Genomic DNA, 19,598 nt, shown 5'->3' with positions numbered 1-19,598 from the left:
TTCACCAGTGTATTTTAGACCAGAGCACTGAGTGTGTGGGGGATGTCGGTGTCTCACAGACCCTGATAGAGTCTGACCAGTAAACTGCAGCATGTTTCTAAGTTGCCATTTTCCCTGTGGGCAGCATGACTTCAGCATCCCCCCTGCTCTTAAATTACCGATAGTCTTCCAAAAGCAAACTTTTTTATTTCGCTGTTTAATTATTCAGACAGGAAAGGCAATCGAGAACTGTGTTTTGTGTTTTGAGGGGAGCACTTACTCTTCCAGCCATATGTACCGCAAGAGAGACACTGATGCAAGTCCCTCTGCTCAAGGGCACTAAACTTGCAACCTTATGGTCTTAAATACATCACTAGCTCTCAGTTAACCCTAATATGTATAGTTTGTTAGTTAAAAATAACATTACTTGTGTTGGAAGGTGAATAAATAACAAAATTACCTTGCAAAGTGATTAGAATTCCCTTGACGATTGTAGGTTCCTTTGTGTTTTGTGATTGTGTTTGTGTGTGTGTGTTTGCATCCACAAATCTCTGATGGGGTTCAGAAAGAGGGATTTTTTCATATGTTATGGAGTTCATCTATGAGGGTTTTAAAATAACTGTTTTTATGTGTTTTTTTTTCCCAATTAATGGTTGTTTTACTAACCCTAAACCTAACCATAACCTTAACCATAACACTAACCCTAACCCTAACCACAACACTAACACTAACCCTAACCATAATCCTAACCATAAACCCAACACTAACCATAACACTAACCCTAAGCTTGGGCCTAAACCTAACCCTAACCCCAACCCTCATCCCCTTAATGGTACCTCTTTGCTGCTAACCCTAACCCTAATCCTGATGTCACACTCTGTGTGTGTTTGTGTGTATGTGTCAGGGGTCATGTGAGTGTATTTGTGTGTTCTCATCTTGTGTTCCTGTATGTGCACACGTGTGCGGTCATGTGTATGTGTGTGCACGGACGCTTGCCTTTTCTTGCGAGCGCGTGACTTCAGTGCCTCGTCTCCGTGGCCGTACCGAGAGCGTGTGGTAGCGCCACCCAGCTCAGGTCCATTACACTCATGAATAATACAGCGTTCGATCCACTTCCTGAGGACAGAACTGCAGACCGCGTGTCCTTCCTGTCTGAAATATTCAGCAGTTGTTTGTTTTGGGGCGAGAAGGAATGCTGGCAGCACCCTCGCTGACCTCCTTCTTCTTGTCCTTATACACACGTAGCTATACGTACGCTTCACATCACTGGGAACAATTCATTAAACCCATATTAACAACATGTATTACACGGCAAAAACTTTACGGTTCTCATGTGATAGAAAAGGAACTGATGACTGTGTAAGATACTTTTAGAAGAGTGGTGTCAAAGTTTTGGAAGCACCGTTTGCAAATTCTCATCTTTTATACTAAACCGTCATCATTTACATTTATTTATTAAGCAGACAGGGGGTGCGGTGGCGCAGTGGGTTGGACCGGGTCCTGCTCTCCGGTGGGTCTGGGGTTCAAGTCCCACTTGGGGTGCCTTGCGATGGACTGGCGTCCCGTCCTGGGTGTGTCCCCTCCCCCTCCGGCCTTACGCCCTGTGTTGCCGGGTTGGCTCCGGTTCCCCGTGATCCCGTATGGGACAAGCGGTTCGGAAAATGTGTGTGTGTGTGTGTGTGTGTGTGTGTGTGTGTGTGTGTGTGTGTGTGTGTGTGTGTGTATTAAGCAGACACTTTTCTCCAAAGCGACTTCCAATGAGCTCTATGTAGTGCTACCAGCCCACATACCTTATTCACCACGATGACTTACACTGCTAGATACACTACTTACACTGGGTCACTCATCCATACATGAGTGGAACACACTCTCTCTGTCACTCACGCACTATAGGGGAACCTGAACAGCATGTCTTTGGATTGTGGGAGGAAACCAGAGCACCCAGAGGAAACTCACACAGACATGGGGAGAACATGCAAATTCCACACAGACTGAGCAGGGATCAAACCCACATCCTCTTGCACCACCCATGCGCTGCGAGACAGCAGCGCTACTCGCTCTGCCTCCATGGCTTAATTAGTTATCTGTGTGGTTATTAAAACTCACTTTCACTCGTCAACTACTGATAGTTCACTTACTCACTGCTTGTCCGGGGCGGGGTCGCCATGGTCCCGACCCTATGCCACAATCACTGGGCACAAAGCTGTGAGGAGGGGAGTACACATCCAGTCTGTCACAGTTTGGAAGAAATATATTTAATTAATTCATATTTAGCTGACACATCTGTTCAGTGCAACTTGCAATGCAACATAATACAATTCACCATATAATTTCATAAGATACTTATATTATAAGCATGGATTGTAGGAGTTACAGGTGTCTCCTTGCAGCCAAAGGACCAACCGAATCATGTTTCCACTGCAGTACCCTTGATCAAGGTACTTACTTTGAAATGATACAGTAAAAATTACCCAACGTGATGAATGGATAGGGGGGCGCGGTGGCGCAGTGGGTTGGACCGAGTCCTGCTCTCCGGTGGGTCTGGGGTTCATGTCCCCCTTGGAGTGCCTTGCGATGGACTGGCATCCCATCCTGGGTGTGTCCCCTCCCCCTCTAGCCTTATGCCCTGTGTTGCCGGGTTAGGCTCCGGTTCCCCGCGACCCCGTATGGGACAAGCGGTTCAGAAAGTGTGTGTGTGTGTGTGTGTGTGTGTGTGTGTGTGTGTGTGTGTATGAATAGATAAATATGGTTGAGCCTCTTCAGTACAAACAGATAAATTAATAAATAATAAAAGCTCAGCTTTTGTCTCTCATGTATGAGGCAGCACATGGTCAAAACTGTTGTCTTGCATTAGAAGTGTCTGGGTTCAAGTCCCACTTTTACTGTAATACCTGTGATCAAGGTTCTTACCCTGAAATGATACAGTAAAAACTACCCTTCCGTATAAGTGAGTAAATAACTGCAAGTAGCTTAGTGTACAAACTTAACACTGTAAGGTGCCTTGGAAAAAGGCATCAGCCAAATCAATGAGTAACATACTGTAATTTAATAATGCATTTGACCAAATACAATATTGTTATGTGGTGTAACAATAAGAGGTCGTTGCTTGATCGGAGACGGTCATGAACAGAGGCTGCCGAGAGTCTGGTGGAGGAGTGTGGTCCGGCGATGGTCACGGTGCGGAGGCCAGGGTGCGATCCTGCTTGGAAATCTGAGCTCCTCCAAGCAGACGGCTAATCTCTTTAGCGGGACTCTCTGCTAATTTGTCTGTCAGGGTCCAGATAAAGCAGAATATTATGGGATTAGCAGGGGATTCATTGACTTGCCCCCCTGACCTCTAGCAGTTTTCTAGTTTTAGGGGGCGGGTCAGAGGCAAGGTTTGGGGGCGGGGATTGCAGGTAGGCGGTCCTTTAGTCTTTCTCATTTCTTGAGTTTGTTACAAACAGCTGTAGATGATGCAGGGAAATAAGAAATATTGCTTGTGAACGTGTGTTTTGGACAAATAGAAAGCTTTCTATTAGTTCCTAACTTGATCATTCCTGTTATATAAAATAAACAAAATGTCATTTTGCCAAAAGCAGTTTTTAAGTTAAGCCTTGAGCTTGTGGGGATGTAACACTGCATAATTACCACATAAAAGACACGATAACATTTGTGTGTTTTGCACAAAGTGTGGACTTACACAGCACCACCCGACTTTTAACATTTTATTGTTATTCATCCAAAGTATTTTATAAAGTTTAAACATTTACTAAAACGGATCTCAAATGGCCACAGCAAAGAGGTGAAGAGCTGAATAGGTTTGCATGGTTTTCAGACATTTCATTATGATTATGTCCAGTTGATCCACATTTTCTATAACTTTATACTGTTATGTAATATAACATGATATATAATACTGATGTAGCGGTATGCTTGCACATATGTAAACTAGAGTTATGGAAACCAAATAAATTTCTTGAACGCATGGGATATGATAAGGAGAATTGTAATTTACATATTTAGATTTATTCATTTAGCTGACACTTTTCTCCAAAGCAGCTAACAGTGTTAATCGACCTGCAATCACTTATCCATGAATACAGCTCGGTATTTTTTTCCAATTTGTTATGTTTTTCACTTGAGCAATTTTAGGGTAGGCACCTTGCTCAAGGGTACCACAGCCAGAGGCAAGATTCAAACCTGCAACCTTTGAGTGAAAAGGCAGCATCTCCAACCACTACACTACCAGATGTCTTTATTCAGTTTCTCTGGTCTTGCCTATTTGTACTGGCAGTGTGGTCAACACCCAGACAAAGAATGGTGCCACGCCCCTTTACCTGGCCTGCCAGGAGGGACACCTGGAGGCGGTGCAATACCTGGTGAGGGACTGCAGGGCGGAGCCCTCCATCCGAGCTGCGGACGGCATGACGCCGCTGCACGCCGCCGCGCAGATGGGACACGGCACCGTAATCGCGTGGCTGGTGAGTGAACATAGGAGCACACGCATGCACGTATGCACACGTTACGTAGATACTTGGGGGCGAGGCTGGAAATGGGCGGTTACCAGTGAAACACTCATACATTTTCATGTTAGTGAAAATGTAATTATCAGTGTTCCTCACTACCCACTTGTGAATTATCACTTTTTTAAAAAAAGTAAGTTTGTTTGCCACTGATGGGTTGGACCGGGTCCTGCTTTCCAGTGGGTCTGGGGTTCGAGTCCCACTTGGGGTGCCTTGCGGCGGACTGGCGTCCTGTCCTGGGTGTGTCCCCTCCCCCTCCGGCCTTTGCCCTGTGTTACTGGGTAGGGTCCAGTTCCCCGCGACCCCGTATGGGACAAGCGGTTCTGAAAGTGTGTGCGTGTATGTGTTTGCCACTGATAAACATTTTCTCCAGTATCACCGCCCTGTTTCAGCACTGATGTCAAAGTTAACTCGCTACTTCATCAAAAAAGCCCTGTGCTAGAAATTTCAGCTCGGTCACATCTGTGTTGTCGCAAAAGTACTGACCCCAGTCTTTTGGCTTTCACAATCTGATGACCAACTAGTTAATATAATTAGTACATGAATGATGAAACCACAGTTTTAACAAATACTACTACTACTACTACTATTACTATTTTTACTATTATTACTACTTACCTGGCTTAGCCTTGTGGCCTGACTTCAGGCGAGGGTCATGATGTTCTAGAGCCTGATGTGAGAATATTATTATTTAGGCTTTCCTTTCGCTCTGGTCCCTGCCTTTGAAAACCCTCCCTTAGGCTGCACACATGTACACATGTGATATGTGGGTTACTGAGGTACCGTACCCTCTGGCCAAGCTGTGTGAACTGGGGGCATTTTGACTGACTAATGTATGAATGAATGAAATCTTACAATTGGCTTGACTGACTCTAGCTGCAATGACTCTCGACCATCAGTGGTATTTTAGTACCCAGAGCTCATTAAAATTAGATTCTCCATGTGTAAATAGTGGGACATCCTGTTGGTCACATAACATGGGTGGGCAGAGTCTTACACTGAACCTTAATGGTTATCCTTTTACCTCATGTATTTACTACTTTGCTGAAAGGATTAAAGACAAAGTAGGTAGTGTTGTTTTTAGAGCTGTCGTTCAAAATTGATGGACTTGGGTTTGGATCCCACACCTTCCACAGTGCTCTGTATCAGGCGTAGTCAAATCAATATGTCCAACAGCCTAAACTATCCATGTTAATATTAGGCTGTCTTCTGTCTTATTGGTCGGCTCTCTTGGTAATGTATAGCCAATTGCTATAGGCAGCTGTTCAAGCCCTCTACCTTATTGGCCAACTCGTTGGCTAATGCGTAGCCAATCAGAAAGCCCTTCTGGATATGATATCCACCTTAATGGTCAGCTGTTCGTGTATGTGTCAGTTATGTGCGCTATTGTTCAGTACTCTGTGTCACATTGTTGACAAGGGCACTTTATGAAAATAAGTTGACTTGAATATACATTGATATAGCCAGCTGGTCACAGAAGCCATCTCTGGAATCCTTCCGTATAGCTGGCTTGGTCAGGAAACTTACCCTGAATTGCTTCAGTAATACCCTGCTTCATAAATTTGTAAATATTTCTAAGAAGTTTTGTATACAAACCTATAATGTTTTAAGCTCCCTTGGAGAAGAACGACAGCTAAATAAGTCAATAAATATAATCAAGGCCTGGAAGCGTTTTGCATTGTTTATAAGGTCTTGTCCTGGAGGAAAGGATTGACTGAGCTAAGCAGCGCTGCTGCAGCAGGGTGGTGGGAAGTGCTAGGGTCACAGTCGTGTGGACCGCTGCTCACGGTCCTTTTCACCGCAGATGAGCTTCACGGAGATCAGCCTGGCGGAGCAGGACAACGATGGGGCCACCGCCATGCACTTTGCCGCCAGCCGTGGCCACACCAAGGTGCTCAGCTGGCTGCTGCTCCACGGGGGCGAGTCCGTCACCGACAGCTGGGGCAGGACCCCCCTGCATGACGCTGCAGAGAACGGCGAGCTGGAGGTGGGTGGCTGAGAGAAGTGTCCTCGCTGAGAAAAGAAACACCTGCCAGGTTAGTTAGTGAGTGAAGGCCTTTTCAATGTACAGCACAGATTTCATAGCTTTCCATATGTTTTGTCATAAATCCCCAACACGCTTGGCCGGAAGATCTTACAATTCATAAAGTTTGTGCAAAAGTAATGGCTTATATAAAACTGAAATGAGAATTGAATTTGGAAAGCGAAGCAGTATGGCAGTCTTTTTCAGACTCTCTCGAGTTCTGCTTTACTCCAGAAATTTCACTACATTACATGTTTGAAAAAGGATTCTCTAACAATTCTATGCGGAACTATGGTGGGTAACTGCTGGCATCAGACAAGCCGGCTGTACTTTGAGAATTGTGTCTGCATCTGTATCTCTCGATCTGTTGGTCAAAATTCAGTTTTGTTTCCCCTTAGTTATGAGTCACATTCGAGAAAAGCATCTGCCAAACGAATCCATGTAAATGTAAGTCCTGCTGAAGAAAGGAGTCATATATAATTAAACAATTAATGATGGTAATCATAAGAGGTATAGCTGCGGGATTTTAAAGGGAAACAATCCCAAGAACTGTCAAGAAGTTCATGGTGCAAATTTATTTCTTAAATCATTGCGGTGATCGGTATCAATTAATGCTGAACTAAGAAATGTATCTGCTAAATAAACAAATAAATGAATAAAAGTGTAAATGCAAATAGAGGTGGGGAATCAGAACCGGTACAAAAGTGAGTACAAAACCAGCTGTCCGTCCACCACTGCTTTTCATATTTTTTCATATTCTCACCACGTGTTGTTTTCATCAGTGCTGCCAGATCCTGGTGATCAACGGGGCCGAGCTGGGGGTGCGGGACCGGGACGGCTTTTCCGCGGCTGACCTGGCCGAATGTGCTGGACACACCCGTTGTGCCACATACCTACGCAGCGTGGAGAACGTGGTGAGAGAGCCGTACGCCCAGCTCCACCTTACACCACATCACGGGGCACCGTGACATGAAACAGGAACTGGGCGATCAGGATGGGGAACTCTCTACCCCTTCTTTTTTCACTCAAGTCCATCACATCTTTTAATATATTTTTAAATATTGTATCAACTGGTGACAGGTCCTCCGTGGAATAAGGTCTGGTCACATCCCTCTACGCAAAGGTCCCCAGTCGCAGTGAGCAGTCACATTAACTACTAGTTGAACACACTACTTTAATTATGAGAGCCGCACAGTCATGGGCTCTATTACCCACGATGCCCCGCGCCTCTAGGGGGAATGGAAAACATGCCGCCGTGTCGTGTTGTTGCTCCTGCTGCGCAGAGACTGTGCAGTGCGTACTTTGGAAGGACACTCGGAGCAACACCCCCAAAATGCAGCCCCGTGTAGCGCGACCCGGCTGGTCGCAGGCCACATGGTGTAAGTCCGTACCGGGGTGCTGTTGGGTCTCTGATTATTGCATCATATTTGGTGGGAAAAACAGAGAGTAATTGGGGTTAGACTGCGCAGGGTGTTTATACAGCTCCCGCATAACAAGGTGGTTGTTATTGCTGAGTCCCGCCCGTCTGCTCCATGATTATGTATTAATGGAGTTACATACAGTATTTGAGACAATTCCCGTTTATGAAAAGGTGTTAATGGGTTATTCTGAAAGCAGCAGTATGTGACCTTGTGGGACGATGTGATGTGAGGTCGCAGCTCATGTTGTGTTTTCGCTCATTGCGCACTGGCTAATATCGAGACTCGAGGCTTTCGTTTGTAAGTCGAGGGTTCACAAGTGGAGGAAGCGCTTTATTTTAAGTGGAACCCGTTTGATTAGTTGGATTTTCATTTTGTTTACTTTGCTGAGGATAACAATACAATGGGACCTCACTCCTCACCTCACAAACCCAATCGGAAATATATTTGTAATTCAATTTGTATGTATATACAAAGTTCATACTTGATTTATTCACAAATTTGGTTGCTGTCCTCAGATTAAGCTATAATGAATAAAAAAACTTTGGAAGATTTTCCTTTTTTTTATTGACTTTAAACTACTTTAAAACACACACACACACACACATTTTCAGAACCGCTTGTCCCTTACGGGGTCACGGGGAACCGGAGCCTACCCGGCAACACAGGGCGTAAGGCCAGAGAGGGAAGGGGACACACCCAGGACGGGACGCCAGTCCATCGCAAGGCACCCCAAGCGGGACTTGAACCCCAGACCCACCGGAGAGCAGGACTGCGGTCCAACCCACTGCGCCACCGCACCCCCCATTCCGAAGGGTCGGGCAAGACTGCGACTTTCTCCACTGAGATCCGAAGCGCAGAGGTGCGGGGGACAATCGGAGCGCAGCGGCAGTAATGGGCAGCAGTCTTACTGCTCTGTGTGAGGCACCGACCAGGTTACTTTAAAACAATTAAAACAATTTTAAATGACTGAAAATAAAAACATGTCTCCACAAACTCTTAATCACTGCCGATTTGTTCGGTCAATTCATCTCACGATTGGAATGTTGTTTCTGATAAGCAGCACTAAGGAGCACCAGACAAAAGCTGTAAAAACTGTGGATATGAGTTGAATCACGGCGGTTCCACAGTTGTGTTCTCTTTGAACGCTCTGTCAGCTGGGAGTGGAGTGGAGTGGAAACGCAGGCTACGTTCACTCTGGGGAAAAAAAAAATTCTGAAAATGCTTAATTAAAAAAAAAATTACATTGAGTAAATAAACTGGAAGCTGTTTGTTTTTTCGGAAAAGTTGTAACTTGAACATTTTCGACAGAAGATGCCAGTGTATTGCTTTTTGATCTTATTAAATAATACATTATTTGTATTGTTTAAAGGTTTGTGTGGTACATATTACATGGCGTAATATATGTTAAACTGTTTACTCTGTCCTCACTGCAGTTTTAAATTGGAGTCAGTTTTTTTTCTTGAAGTCAGTATTTGAGTGGTTAAAGCTGGTTAAATCAAATGATGCAGGTTCGAGTCCCACCTCCTGCTGCAGTACCCTTGATCAAGGTACTTACCCTGAATAGACACAGTAAAAATTTCCCAGCAGTGCACTGTAAGTAGCTTTGGGTATAAACCTCACATTGTTAATCGCCTTGGAGAAAAAGCTAAATAAACAACAGTGCAGACGGCTGCCTCTGGAATAGCGATCCGTCCCAGAGGAGGATGTTTACGGGATGGACAGACATGTCCTTCCTACAGAGCACAACAACAGGAATTCGTAACTCGTAGTAGTAACTCATCAATGGTCAGTAAGGACACAATAAAAGACACATCTGTAAAAGTGCTTTGTGAAAAATTATAAACAACGATCCACTGAATATTCCTGGGTAATAAGTATGATATGACTGTGTGCAGTATCGTGCAATCCATATGCAAATATTTCCATCATTGAAGACTGATGCTGACCAATTACAGATCACCATCTGTCACATGTTAATAAGACAGATTTATGAATTTGGACATTTCTGCCCAATCACAGGCTTTTTTGCTTGCGCTTGTGTGTGTATGTGGGCAAGTTGTGTGTGTGTGTATGTGTGTTTTTCTCACCAACTCTGGACATTTTTGAGAAAATATAATGAAAAAATGTATATAATAAACAATGTAATAACATAAGAAAAATGTAATAATCCATCGAGAAAGAAAAAAGTGAGATTTTTAAGAGCTAAACATTCAAACACTTTAACTGTTATAATCTTTATGGGGTTTGATGGGGTAAAGTCAGCAGTTTCTGAGGCATTAGTGTGTTTGGTGTCAATCATTGTGAGATCACTGAACAAACTGTGTGTGTGTGTGTGTGTGTGCACCACAGAGCGTGGAGCACCGTATTCTTTCCAGGGACCCGTCGGCAGACCTGGAGTACAAGCACCCCGACTCGGGCCTCTCGTCCCCCAACACCACCCTCTGCTTGTCCGCACAGCCCCCCCGCTTTGACATGGGCTCCCCCTCCAGCACCCTGTCCAACTACGACTCCTGCAGCTCCAGCCAGTCCAGCACTGGGGAGAAGAGGAGTGCGCCCCCCGCAGGCCCCACCGGTCAGTGCACTGCACAGCCCTGAAACACAGATGCAGTTAGTACTTTTAATAAGAGGAGTACATGTACAGGGGAGGATGTTCATACAAACGTCGAGTGTGATGTGTTTGTTGCAGTTACAGCCTGTTACAGTTTCTACTCACATTTTTCTGCATCTGGAATTATCTTCCTGCATCATATTTATTAATTTGGGAGGCACTTTTCTCCAAAGTGACACACAGTGTTAGACACACTACACTGATCTCCCTACAGTCATTAACACACTTATACAGCAGAGCAGTCTGACGCAGTCGCAGTCACACTCACACTCTCGCACACTCACTCGCTCGCTCTCGCTCGCTCTCACACACGCTCTCGCTCGCTCTCGCTCGCTCGCTCGCTCTCTCGCGCTCTCTCTCTCTCTCTCTCTCTCTCTCTCTCTCTCTCTCTCTCTCTCACACACACACACACACACACACACACACACACAGGGGCAAGTTACAGTTACCAGTTCACTTGAAACATGTCTTTGGACTGTGGGTGGAAACCAGAGCGTCCGAAGGAAACCCCTATAAACACAGGAAGAACCCCGCACACACTGAGCTGGATTTGAACCCTACCCATTACAGCATTTCTGGTCTTAGCTTAAATCCTTAAATCCACAAAGGATGAAGGAGAAGCATCACATTTAAGATATGCAAATATCCCTGCAAAAAAAAGAGAAAATTAGTCATGTGATCAGCCATATGGAATATAATACATTATTACAGACAGTTAAATCCTGTCATTGTGTCAAAAGGCCAGAGTTTATTCCCCCTTGCCTGTACATTTGTACGCACTCTATGTCAGCTCTCTTTAGACTGTTAATTGCAGGGAAAGATGGTTTTTCATGGTACATTTTGACCCCGCGAATTGCTGCCGCCTTGTGGTGAAGCCCTGAACTGCAGCTGAATGGAGTTCCCCAACGTGTGAGCTGCTGATATTTTTATTTTTTAAATATTGTTTTATTAATTTTTTTAAAGAAAATAAATAAATGATGTAATTCATAAATGTCAGTATTCATCTGAAATTGGTAAAATATGCTGATTTTGGAACTGAAGGATACATTTTGAAGAATTAAAAATTCAAATGGAGGCCCTTCTTGAAAGAAAGCAGATTTTTTGCTGAGCTTCTACTTTTGTTGTTTTTATTTGCCTGATGCTTTTCTCCAAAGTAATAGTGTTAACCCGCTTACAGTGCTTTACCCATTTCTGCAGCAGGGTGTTTCTTTGTTTTACTGCAGTAATTTAGGGTAGGTGCCTTGCTCAGAGTTGTTGTAGCTGCAGAAGGGATTTGAACTCGACACCTCCAAGTCCACAGGGGGGGTTCTAAGCACCACACTATTTAGGTTAATCTCAGGCCCAAATGTAGGATCAATACTATATGAACACACACATCGTCTGAAACGGCAATGCAAGGCGCAAGGCTGGAGGGGGAGGGGACACACCCAGGGCGGGACACCCCAAGGAGTACTCAAACCCCAGACCCACCGGGGAGCAGGCCCCAGCCAAACCCGCTGCGCCCCCGTGCCCCCCCCCCCAATATGAACGCATAGCTGCTAAATAAATAACAAAAATCCTCTGAAATTCAGAATAAATATAATAAGTAAAAATACGTAGAATTATTTTCGACTTTGAAAAACCGCAAATCTCGGACACTTTTGCCTGATGATGCGCCGTGTGGTTCCCCTATGAAAGGCGGCGCCGACACGGCCATTGTGGACATGCAGACGTACATGGACATGCTGAATCCAGACGTGACGCCCGCAACGCCCGGCGACGTGTCCCCTCCCCCTCCGCCGGACTTCCCCCCGCCGCCGCCCCCCCACACCAGCGCCGTCAGCCAGTTGCCGCCGCCCCCTCCCAGCTACCCGGCGCCGAGCCCACCTGAGGAGGTCTACCTGAGAGTGAAGAGCAACCTGCGACCTGTGGAGAACGGTGCCGCCAAGAAAGAAGTGAGTGTCTGCGCACGCACGCACGCGCGCACACACACACACACACACACACACACACTCACGAAGATAAACCCATGTGAACACATACAGGCACACAGTCAACTCTCATGTGTATTATTCACACAGAAACACAAATAAGTGCATACACACAGACACACACACCATACACAGAGGCATAGGCATATGCGTGACACACACATACACGTGTGGCCCATGCACGCAGAGGAGCCCCAAGCACATGCCTGACACATGTGGGCCTAACTGGGTCTAACAGGGCTAAACTGGCCTTAAACAAGCTGTTGATTCCATGTATCAGAGCGTTTGCGAAATGTGTGCGAGAGCTGATGAATTGTACGTATTCCTTATGTTTTTCGTTATTTGTGCAGTTATATTAGAATAGTTTGATAGTATTTTTTTAGAGGCCGTTAATTTGATTTTTGATACATTTGTCATCACTTAGCTGTTCTTAACCCCCCCTGCAGTTGAAGGAATGGATGAGTTTCTAGCGGGAAGTTGAACTCCGGTGTCTGGATGTTCCTGAGACGCACGAAGGGGTTGCGGTTAAGGGTCGCTTAGTTCTGCTTAATAACACAGGACGATTAGTGCGTTCTCACACTTGACCGGTGAAATTCTGTCTTATTACACTATTAGTGTCACTTTGGCGATGACTGAAAAAAACAGGCGTTAACAATAACGTTACACGAGTTGCGAAGTATACAACTGATCGGAAATAGAGAGGTTTTTACGGCAAATGATATTATTATGGCACTTCATGGAGTCCGCAGGAAATCTGGAGAGAAGAGGGCCTGAAAGAGATGTGTTTTGAATGCCGAGAGGGATTCAGCAGCTCTGAGTGACATAGAGAGCTGCCTGTCCCTCGGAGCTGCTGAGTCCCTCTCGACACTCAACAAGGGTTTGAATAACATTTCTTTCAGACCCACTTCTCTCCTGACCTCCTATCTGCTCCATAAACATACATTGCATCATCTCTTTGGAGAAAGGTGTCAGCTGTTACTAAATGATTATAAATAACAGTAGCTATACAGTAGTGGGGGGTATGGTGGCGCAGCGGGCTTGGTCGGGTCCTGCTCTCTGGCAGGCCTGGGGTTCGAGTTCCGCTTGGGGTGCCTTGCGACAGACTAGCGGGGACGTCCTGGGTGTGTCCCCACCCCACTCCCAGCCTTGCAGCCCGTGTTGGCGGGTTAAGCTCTGGTTCACCGTGATCCCCACTTGGGACAAGCGGTTGTAGACATAGTGTGTGGGCTATACAATATACTATATATATATATATATATATATATATATATAGCTGCAGTACCTTAAAGGGGGGAAAAGTGCCAAAGACTCTCAGGAAGGTCATGGTTGGTTTTATTAATTAATTCACTGCGGTTATCAGTATCAAGAAATGAAAACCTCTGCAGGACTCTAGAAATACATCTCTGGCAGCAGGTGCTGTTGTTGTTAGTTGCCACATCCACTCAGAGGACCAACGTTCGAATCCCACTCTTGCTGTAGCACCCTTGCTCAACTTACCCCGGACCGATACGGTAAAAACTACCGCTCTGTATAAATGATAAGTCGCTCTAAGTGCTTTAATGCTGTATGGAGAAAAAGTATCTGATAAATCATAAGTAAATCTGAATTATTTTTCAGCTGTACTGGATTCTGTTCAGATTGTTCTTTAATGGTCCCGTACCTTGTTTGCGTTGCGTACTTTATATACTGTGGTCACACTATGCTCCTCCGCAGTGAGGAAGAGTTACTGGAGCGAGGTGGCATGCAGTTTGGGAAGCGCTGGACACGGTGGCAAGAAATAGCTGACCTGCAGCTCCCCGTCCGCTTTCCACTGAGTTAATGATTGCGGCCGCCCTGCGTCCGAACCGCCCTCGCGGTCCTGGGGGAGAGGAGCTGGACAAAGCAGCAACTGTGGCGTGGAGCTAACGAGGCCCCTCATTACGGGGTCGCTGTGCCATCCGTGCCGCTGATGAGGTCTCTGATGGACCACATGGTAATTTCTCTAATTAAACCTTCAGTCCACCAATTCACATGTGACCCGGTCAAGTCCCAGTGGAGCCGCTGGGCGACATGATGGCATGCAGGCCTTATTTGGTCAAATCTTAATTTTAATTGCCCTTTACAGCCGTTCTCAACAAGGAGATCGTCAGACTGTCGCACTGTTTTCATATCCTAAATATTCTAATTTCATCAATTACAATGACATCTGTTTGATTGAAGCTTGATCATTTTAGAACCAGTTTGAGCTGTGTGGGGATGGGACTGTGGAACAGCGGGTAGCGCTGGTGCCTCACACCTCCAGGGCTCTGCGTTTGGCTGTGGGTTTCAGTCCAGCTCAGTCTGTGTGGATTTCCCTATTCTTTCCACGTTCGTGAGGGTTTCCTCCAGGTGCTCTTGTTTCCTCCCACACTCCAGAGACATGTGTTCCTGGTAAACTGGTGACTCTAAATTGCCCATACTGCCCTGCCTTGTGCTCTGCTTCCAGGATAGACTCCTGACCACCATGACCCTGAACTGGACAAGTAGCTATCGCTCATAGATAGAAGTATGAACTGTAGATACGAGTTTATAGTTTTGTTGGTAAAATGTTATAAATTCCCACTTTATTTCTGCTCAGTTATGTAACTATATTCTCACGGCATTGCGTGATACACACAGAGCGAGTCATGAGGAGCTTCGCTGGCTTGACCTACACCGCTCTTCGCATGGTTACAATAGGCAAATGCCTTTCCAAAGACCAATCAATGTCTGTTGTGAACAGTATTAATGATGAACCACATGGCTTCCAGTACTGAAGCAGCGCCTGAGTAACAATGTGGGGAAAACGACTGAATTCTGCACAGTCTCTCTGTAACAGTGGATGTGATTGTGGGACTGAAGTCCAAAAAGTAATTTACCATCAGTGGGAACTGGTAAGACACCTAAGGCACATCCTGGAAGACATGATCTGAAATATGTATCATTGCTTTTTTAGTTTTCTTCAGGGAAATGAGCCTGATGTTGCCAGTTCTCCAAATTAACGGATTCTTCAAAATTATGATCTTTATTGTTATTTGTATTATTCTGTATTTAGGTGAAGGACCAACTTTTCAACTGGTTGACTAATCAACTTTTTATACCGATTTCCGTTTTGCACAGCTGGGTAATTTTTTACTGTTTCAGTTCAGGATAAGCACCTTGATTAAGGTCACTCACAAATCCTGAGCTCTGGGTTGGACATAGGTTCGAATCCAGCTCAGTCTGTGTGGATTTCACGTGTTTGCATGGGTTTTCTCCCTGGTGCCCGGTACATGTCTTTGAGTAGGACTGAAAATATCCAAGATCCAATATCGAAAATAAAAAAGGCCAGAAATGACAAGAGTGAACCGTACAGCTGAATTGAGAGCTTCAGACAAACATAAATTTTTTTAATCCATAATTTAAAATAAATCAAATGCTAGCGGTCTTGTGAAATGTTTCTTTTTTAAAGTGGGAAAAATCAATAATTCTTTATAGATAGTATAACTCTAACTATAGATTAATTTATATTATGGTTAGTATAATTAAAATCCAGCACGCTTGTATGCCCAGTGCACATGCAGCTGTGACCTGTGATATAGGATAACAAGACTGCGTGTAGAGTTTTAACTGTGTTTGTGTGTGTGTGTGTGTGTGTGTACGTATGTGTGTACGTACAGTATTGTGCAAAAGTTTTAGGCACTTGGTTGGGGAAAAAAGCTGTAAAGTGAGAATGCTTCCAAAAATAATGCTCTTAATTCATCAGCTTCCTACAAAGCTTAGCAACCATCCATCATCAACAAGCACTTGTCCCGAGTGGGGTTGCTGAGGGTTTGGCCGGGTCCCGCTTTCTGGTGGGTCTGGGGTTCAAGTCCTGCTTGGGATGCCTTGCAATGGCATGGCGTCCCATCCTGGGTGTGTCCCCTCGCCCTCTGGCCTTGCACCCTCTGTTACTGGGTTAGGCTCCGGTTCACCACGACCCCACTTGGGCCAAGCGGTTTCAGACAATGTGTGTGTGTGTGTGTGTGTGTGTGTGTGTGTGTACTTTCTTTTTTTAAGGACATACAAAACCCTTACTGCAATACTGTAACTTTTTGCAAAAGGAATGCTTGGAAATCTAAAATATGCTCTTTCCCATTGACACTAATGCAGAAGACATTAAATAACCATCTAAAACAAATATTTTTGTGAAACATCTAAGCGCCTAAGACTTTTGCACAGTACTGTATGTGTGTATGAATGTATATTCCCACATTACTCTGAATGTGGTTTGTTCTGCAGGACTCTGTGTCTGTGTGTGTGTGTGTGTGTGTGTGTGTGTGTGTGTGTGCCATGGTGTGCTGGAGGTGAAGTCCTGGGGGGGGTTAATTAACTCGCACTCCCACCTGCCCCCAGGTCCCAGGCGATGAGCTCAAGGTTCGCCCTCATTAACAATTGAATCCGGCTCCGGGGGGCACAAAGAGATACTCCTAATTGTCGTCCGCGAGGAGGCAGAGGGGAAAGTGCAGGAACAATGAGCCGCGCACAAAAGGGACGCTGAAAAACAAGCTGTCTGGGGCGCCATGGAAACACAGGGCTTGGCAACAGCACTTACCTGGCAAGGTGGCGCTGTCGCCGTGGCGCTCGGGTGTGTCCGCTTGAGTGTGGAGCACCTCATACAGGGCTCCCGTTGTGCTCCTCTTTGAAATCACTTTAAAACTAGGTGCTTCAGCGAATGTTTTTAACCCGAGACTAATTAACATGACTTTCATTGCTATCTACTTACATTTATTCATTTAGCGGACGCTTTTGTCCAAAGCGACGTACATCTCAGCACAAGTACAATTTATGCATTATTATTGTTATTCTTACTGGTATTTTTTTTTGTTGTATCTCGTGCTTCTATTTTAAAAAAAAAAAAAGAAAAAAACAGTACAGTATCTGATCCATTCGCATCGTCTGGTCTTTTCAGTGGAGCAATTTATCGTAAGGCCCTTGCTGAGGAGTACTACAACTTTAGCATGGTATGGGACTTGACCCAGCAACCTTATGGTTACGTGCCCACGTCCTTATCAGCTGTCCAGTTAAATGAATCATTCAGTATAATCTGCTACTGAAAGATTTTTTTTTTAAAGGATTTTAGTTGCATAATACTCAGTTCCTGTAAAAAATTGCTAGTTGCATTATTATAACCACTCCTGTAAAACGGACCAGCAGGTGGTGTAGTGGTTACAGCTGTCAACCTCTGTTCAGAGGACCCAACTTCAGAATCTCAGTCCTTCTGCAGGACCCCTTACCCTGAATTAAACACTGTAAAAATGACCAAGCTGTAGAAATGGGTATATTATTGTCAGTATCTTATCATACAGACCCTTTCGGCCACCTTGGAGAAAAGTGTCTAATAATAATAATAATAATAATAATAATAAATTACTTTGACCTCGGGGGGGTGCATTGGCGCAGTCGGTTGGGCCTCGTCCTGCTCTCCGGTGGGTCTGGTGTTCGAGTCCCGCTTGGGGTGCCTTGTGACGGACTGGCGTCCCGTCCTGGGTGTGTCCCCTCCCCTTCCAGCCCTACGCCCTATGTTGCTGGGTTAGGCTCCAGCTCTCCGTGACCCCGTATGGGACAAGCGGTTCAGACGATGTGTGTGTGTGTGTGTGTGTGTGTGTACTTTGACCTTGAGGGGGTGTGGTGGCACAGCGGGTTTAGCAGGGTCCTGCTCCCTGGTGGGTCTGGGGTTTGAGTCCCTCTTGAGGTGCTTATGGCAGACTGGCATCCCATTCTGGGTGTGTCCCCTCCCCCTCCAACCTTGCTCCCTGTGTTGCCGGGTTGGGCTCCAGCTCACCACAACCCCGCTTGGGACAATTAGTTTCAGGCAGTGTGTGTACTTTGACCTCATGTGTATTTCTCTGTTTTTATACTCTAGTTACTTGTTTATTCCTCTTGTTATTAATTTTTCTCGCAGATTTGTCACCATGGTATGTTTCGATTGGAATCCCTGTAACACCTTTTTCTTCTCTTTTTACCCTTAACTTTCTAAGACTCTGCCATTCATTTTTGTCCACTCCAGAACACATATGCAGAGTCCTAATGCGCCTTTCAGAGGATGTTATATGCTTTTGAATGACTGCGCGTTTGTGGGTGGAGCTTGGACAGCTTCCCGAACATCTTAGGAATATATAAAAACCTTTTTTTTCGGGGTCTTGGGAGGTGAAGCCACAAAACGATCATTTCTTCTATTCGTAAGTAATCAAAATAATCCCTGCAAGGAGAGCGTAATGTGTTGACCTGTGAGACTTGATCCCAGACAGCCATGTCTGCATCTCACCTGTTTGCACAGGCTTTTGCATAATAGGGCATGGGCTGGGCCTGATTGGTCGTAGGCCGGCGGTGATGTCACTGTGCTGCGCTGTGATTGGTGGGTTTCACTCATCAAGGCCCTCTGTAAGCTGAGACTGCAGGTAAAGTGACACAGGTGCTGTGGACCTGGGATTCGGTGACTGCTGCCTTCTCTGCTCCTTGGGACGTTTCGTTGGGCAGCATTGGTGCTGGTGGCCGCGGGACTGGGACCACGCACGGTAAGGGGGCATCCCACGGGGCTGAGGTGACACGTGATCACTTGTGGTTCACCTGTCCCGATTTGGTCACTCCAATCATTGTGGTTTTGTATCCTGGATTAAGGTGAAGTTGGTTGGAGGTGGTTTTGGTTTAACAGATCAATGGAGTTTGGATCTTCTGATACAAGCTGATGCTCCCAGATGAAAATATGTGAAAATATCTACAAAGCAGTGATCGGCTCTGGCAGTTGACCGATGTGCCATAGTCCGTGTCCTGAATTGAGATGTCCAGGAACACATCTGAAATGGTAAAGTAACTAGGTCACTTTTTTGAAGTCGGTTTTTTTTTTGGGTTCCTTGCTCTCACTTGATGAGTAAACATCTGGGGAATCTCATCTGAAGGTCATGTTTGGTTCATTATCACATTTGAGTCATTATGTCAACTTGAATATGTTTGGGAAGAAACTGTCTTCATGGCTCTAGTGGGACTGCAAAATGCGCCTGGAATTTTTTTAACTCTTGGCAGCTCCTCTCTGCGTCCTGCTGTTGTGGTCTTATGATTATCGTTTTTCTTTAGTTT

General features: G+C 45.3%; 1 protein-coding gene across 1 annotated transcript in view; it reads left to right on the top strand.

Annotated features, from left to right (window-relative positions):
• LOC108924882 (espin-like) overlaps positions 1-19,598 on the top strand; it is a 51,520-nt gene that overhangs the window by 7,229 nt on the left and 24,693 nt on the right. Inside the window, exons 4-8 of the mRNA XM_029246262.1 lie at positions 4,256-4,442; positions 6,289-6,471; positions 7,290-7,421; positions 10,278-10,500; positions 12,214-12,470. Coding sequence (XP_029102095.1) covers positions 4,256-4,442; positions 6,289-6,471; positions 7,290-7,421; positions 10,278-10,500; positions 12,214-12,470 — 982 coding nt within the window. The remainder of the gene's footprint in view (positions 1-4,255; positions 4,443-6,288; positions 6,472-7,289; positions 7,422-10,277; positions 10,501-12,213; positions 12,471-19,598) is intronic.

This window comes from Scleropages formosus, chromosome 2 (genome assembly GCF_900964775.1).
Source record: "Scleropages formosus chromosome 2, fSclFor1.1, whole genome shotgun sequence".
Lineage (NCBI taxonomy): Eukaryota > Metazoa > Chordata > Actinopteri > Osteoglossiformes > Osteoglossidae > Scleropages > Scleropages formosus.
The sequence above is the reverse complement of the archived record's forward strand: the minus strand, read 5'-3'. Positions and strand labels throughout refer to the sequence as shown.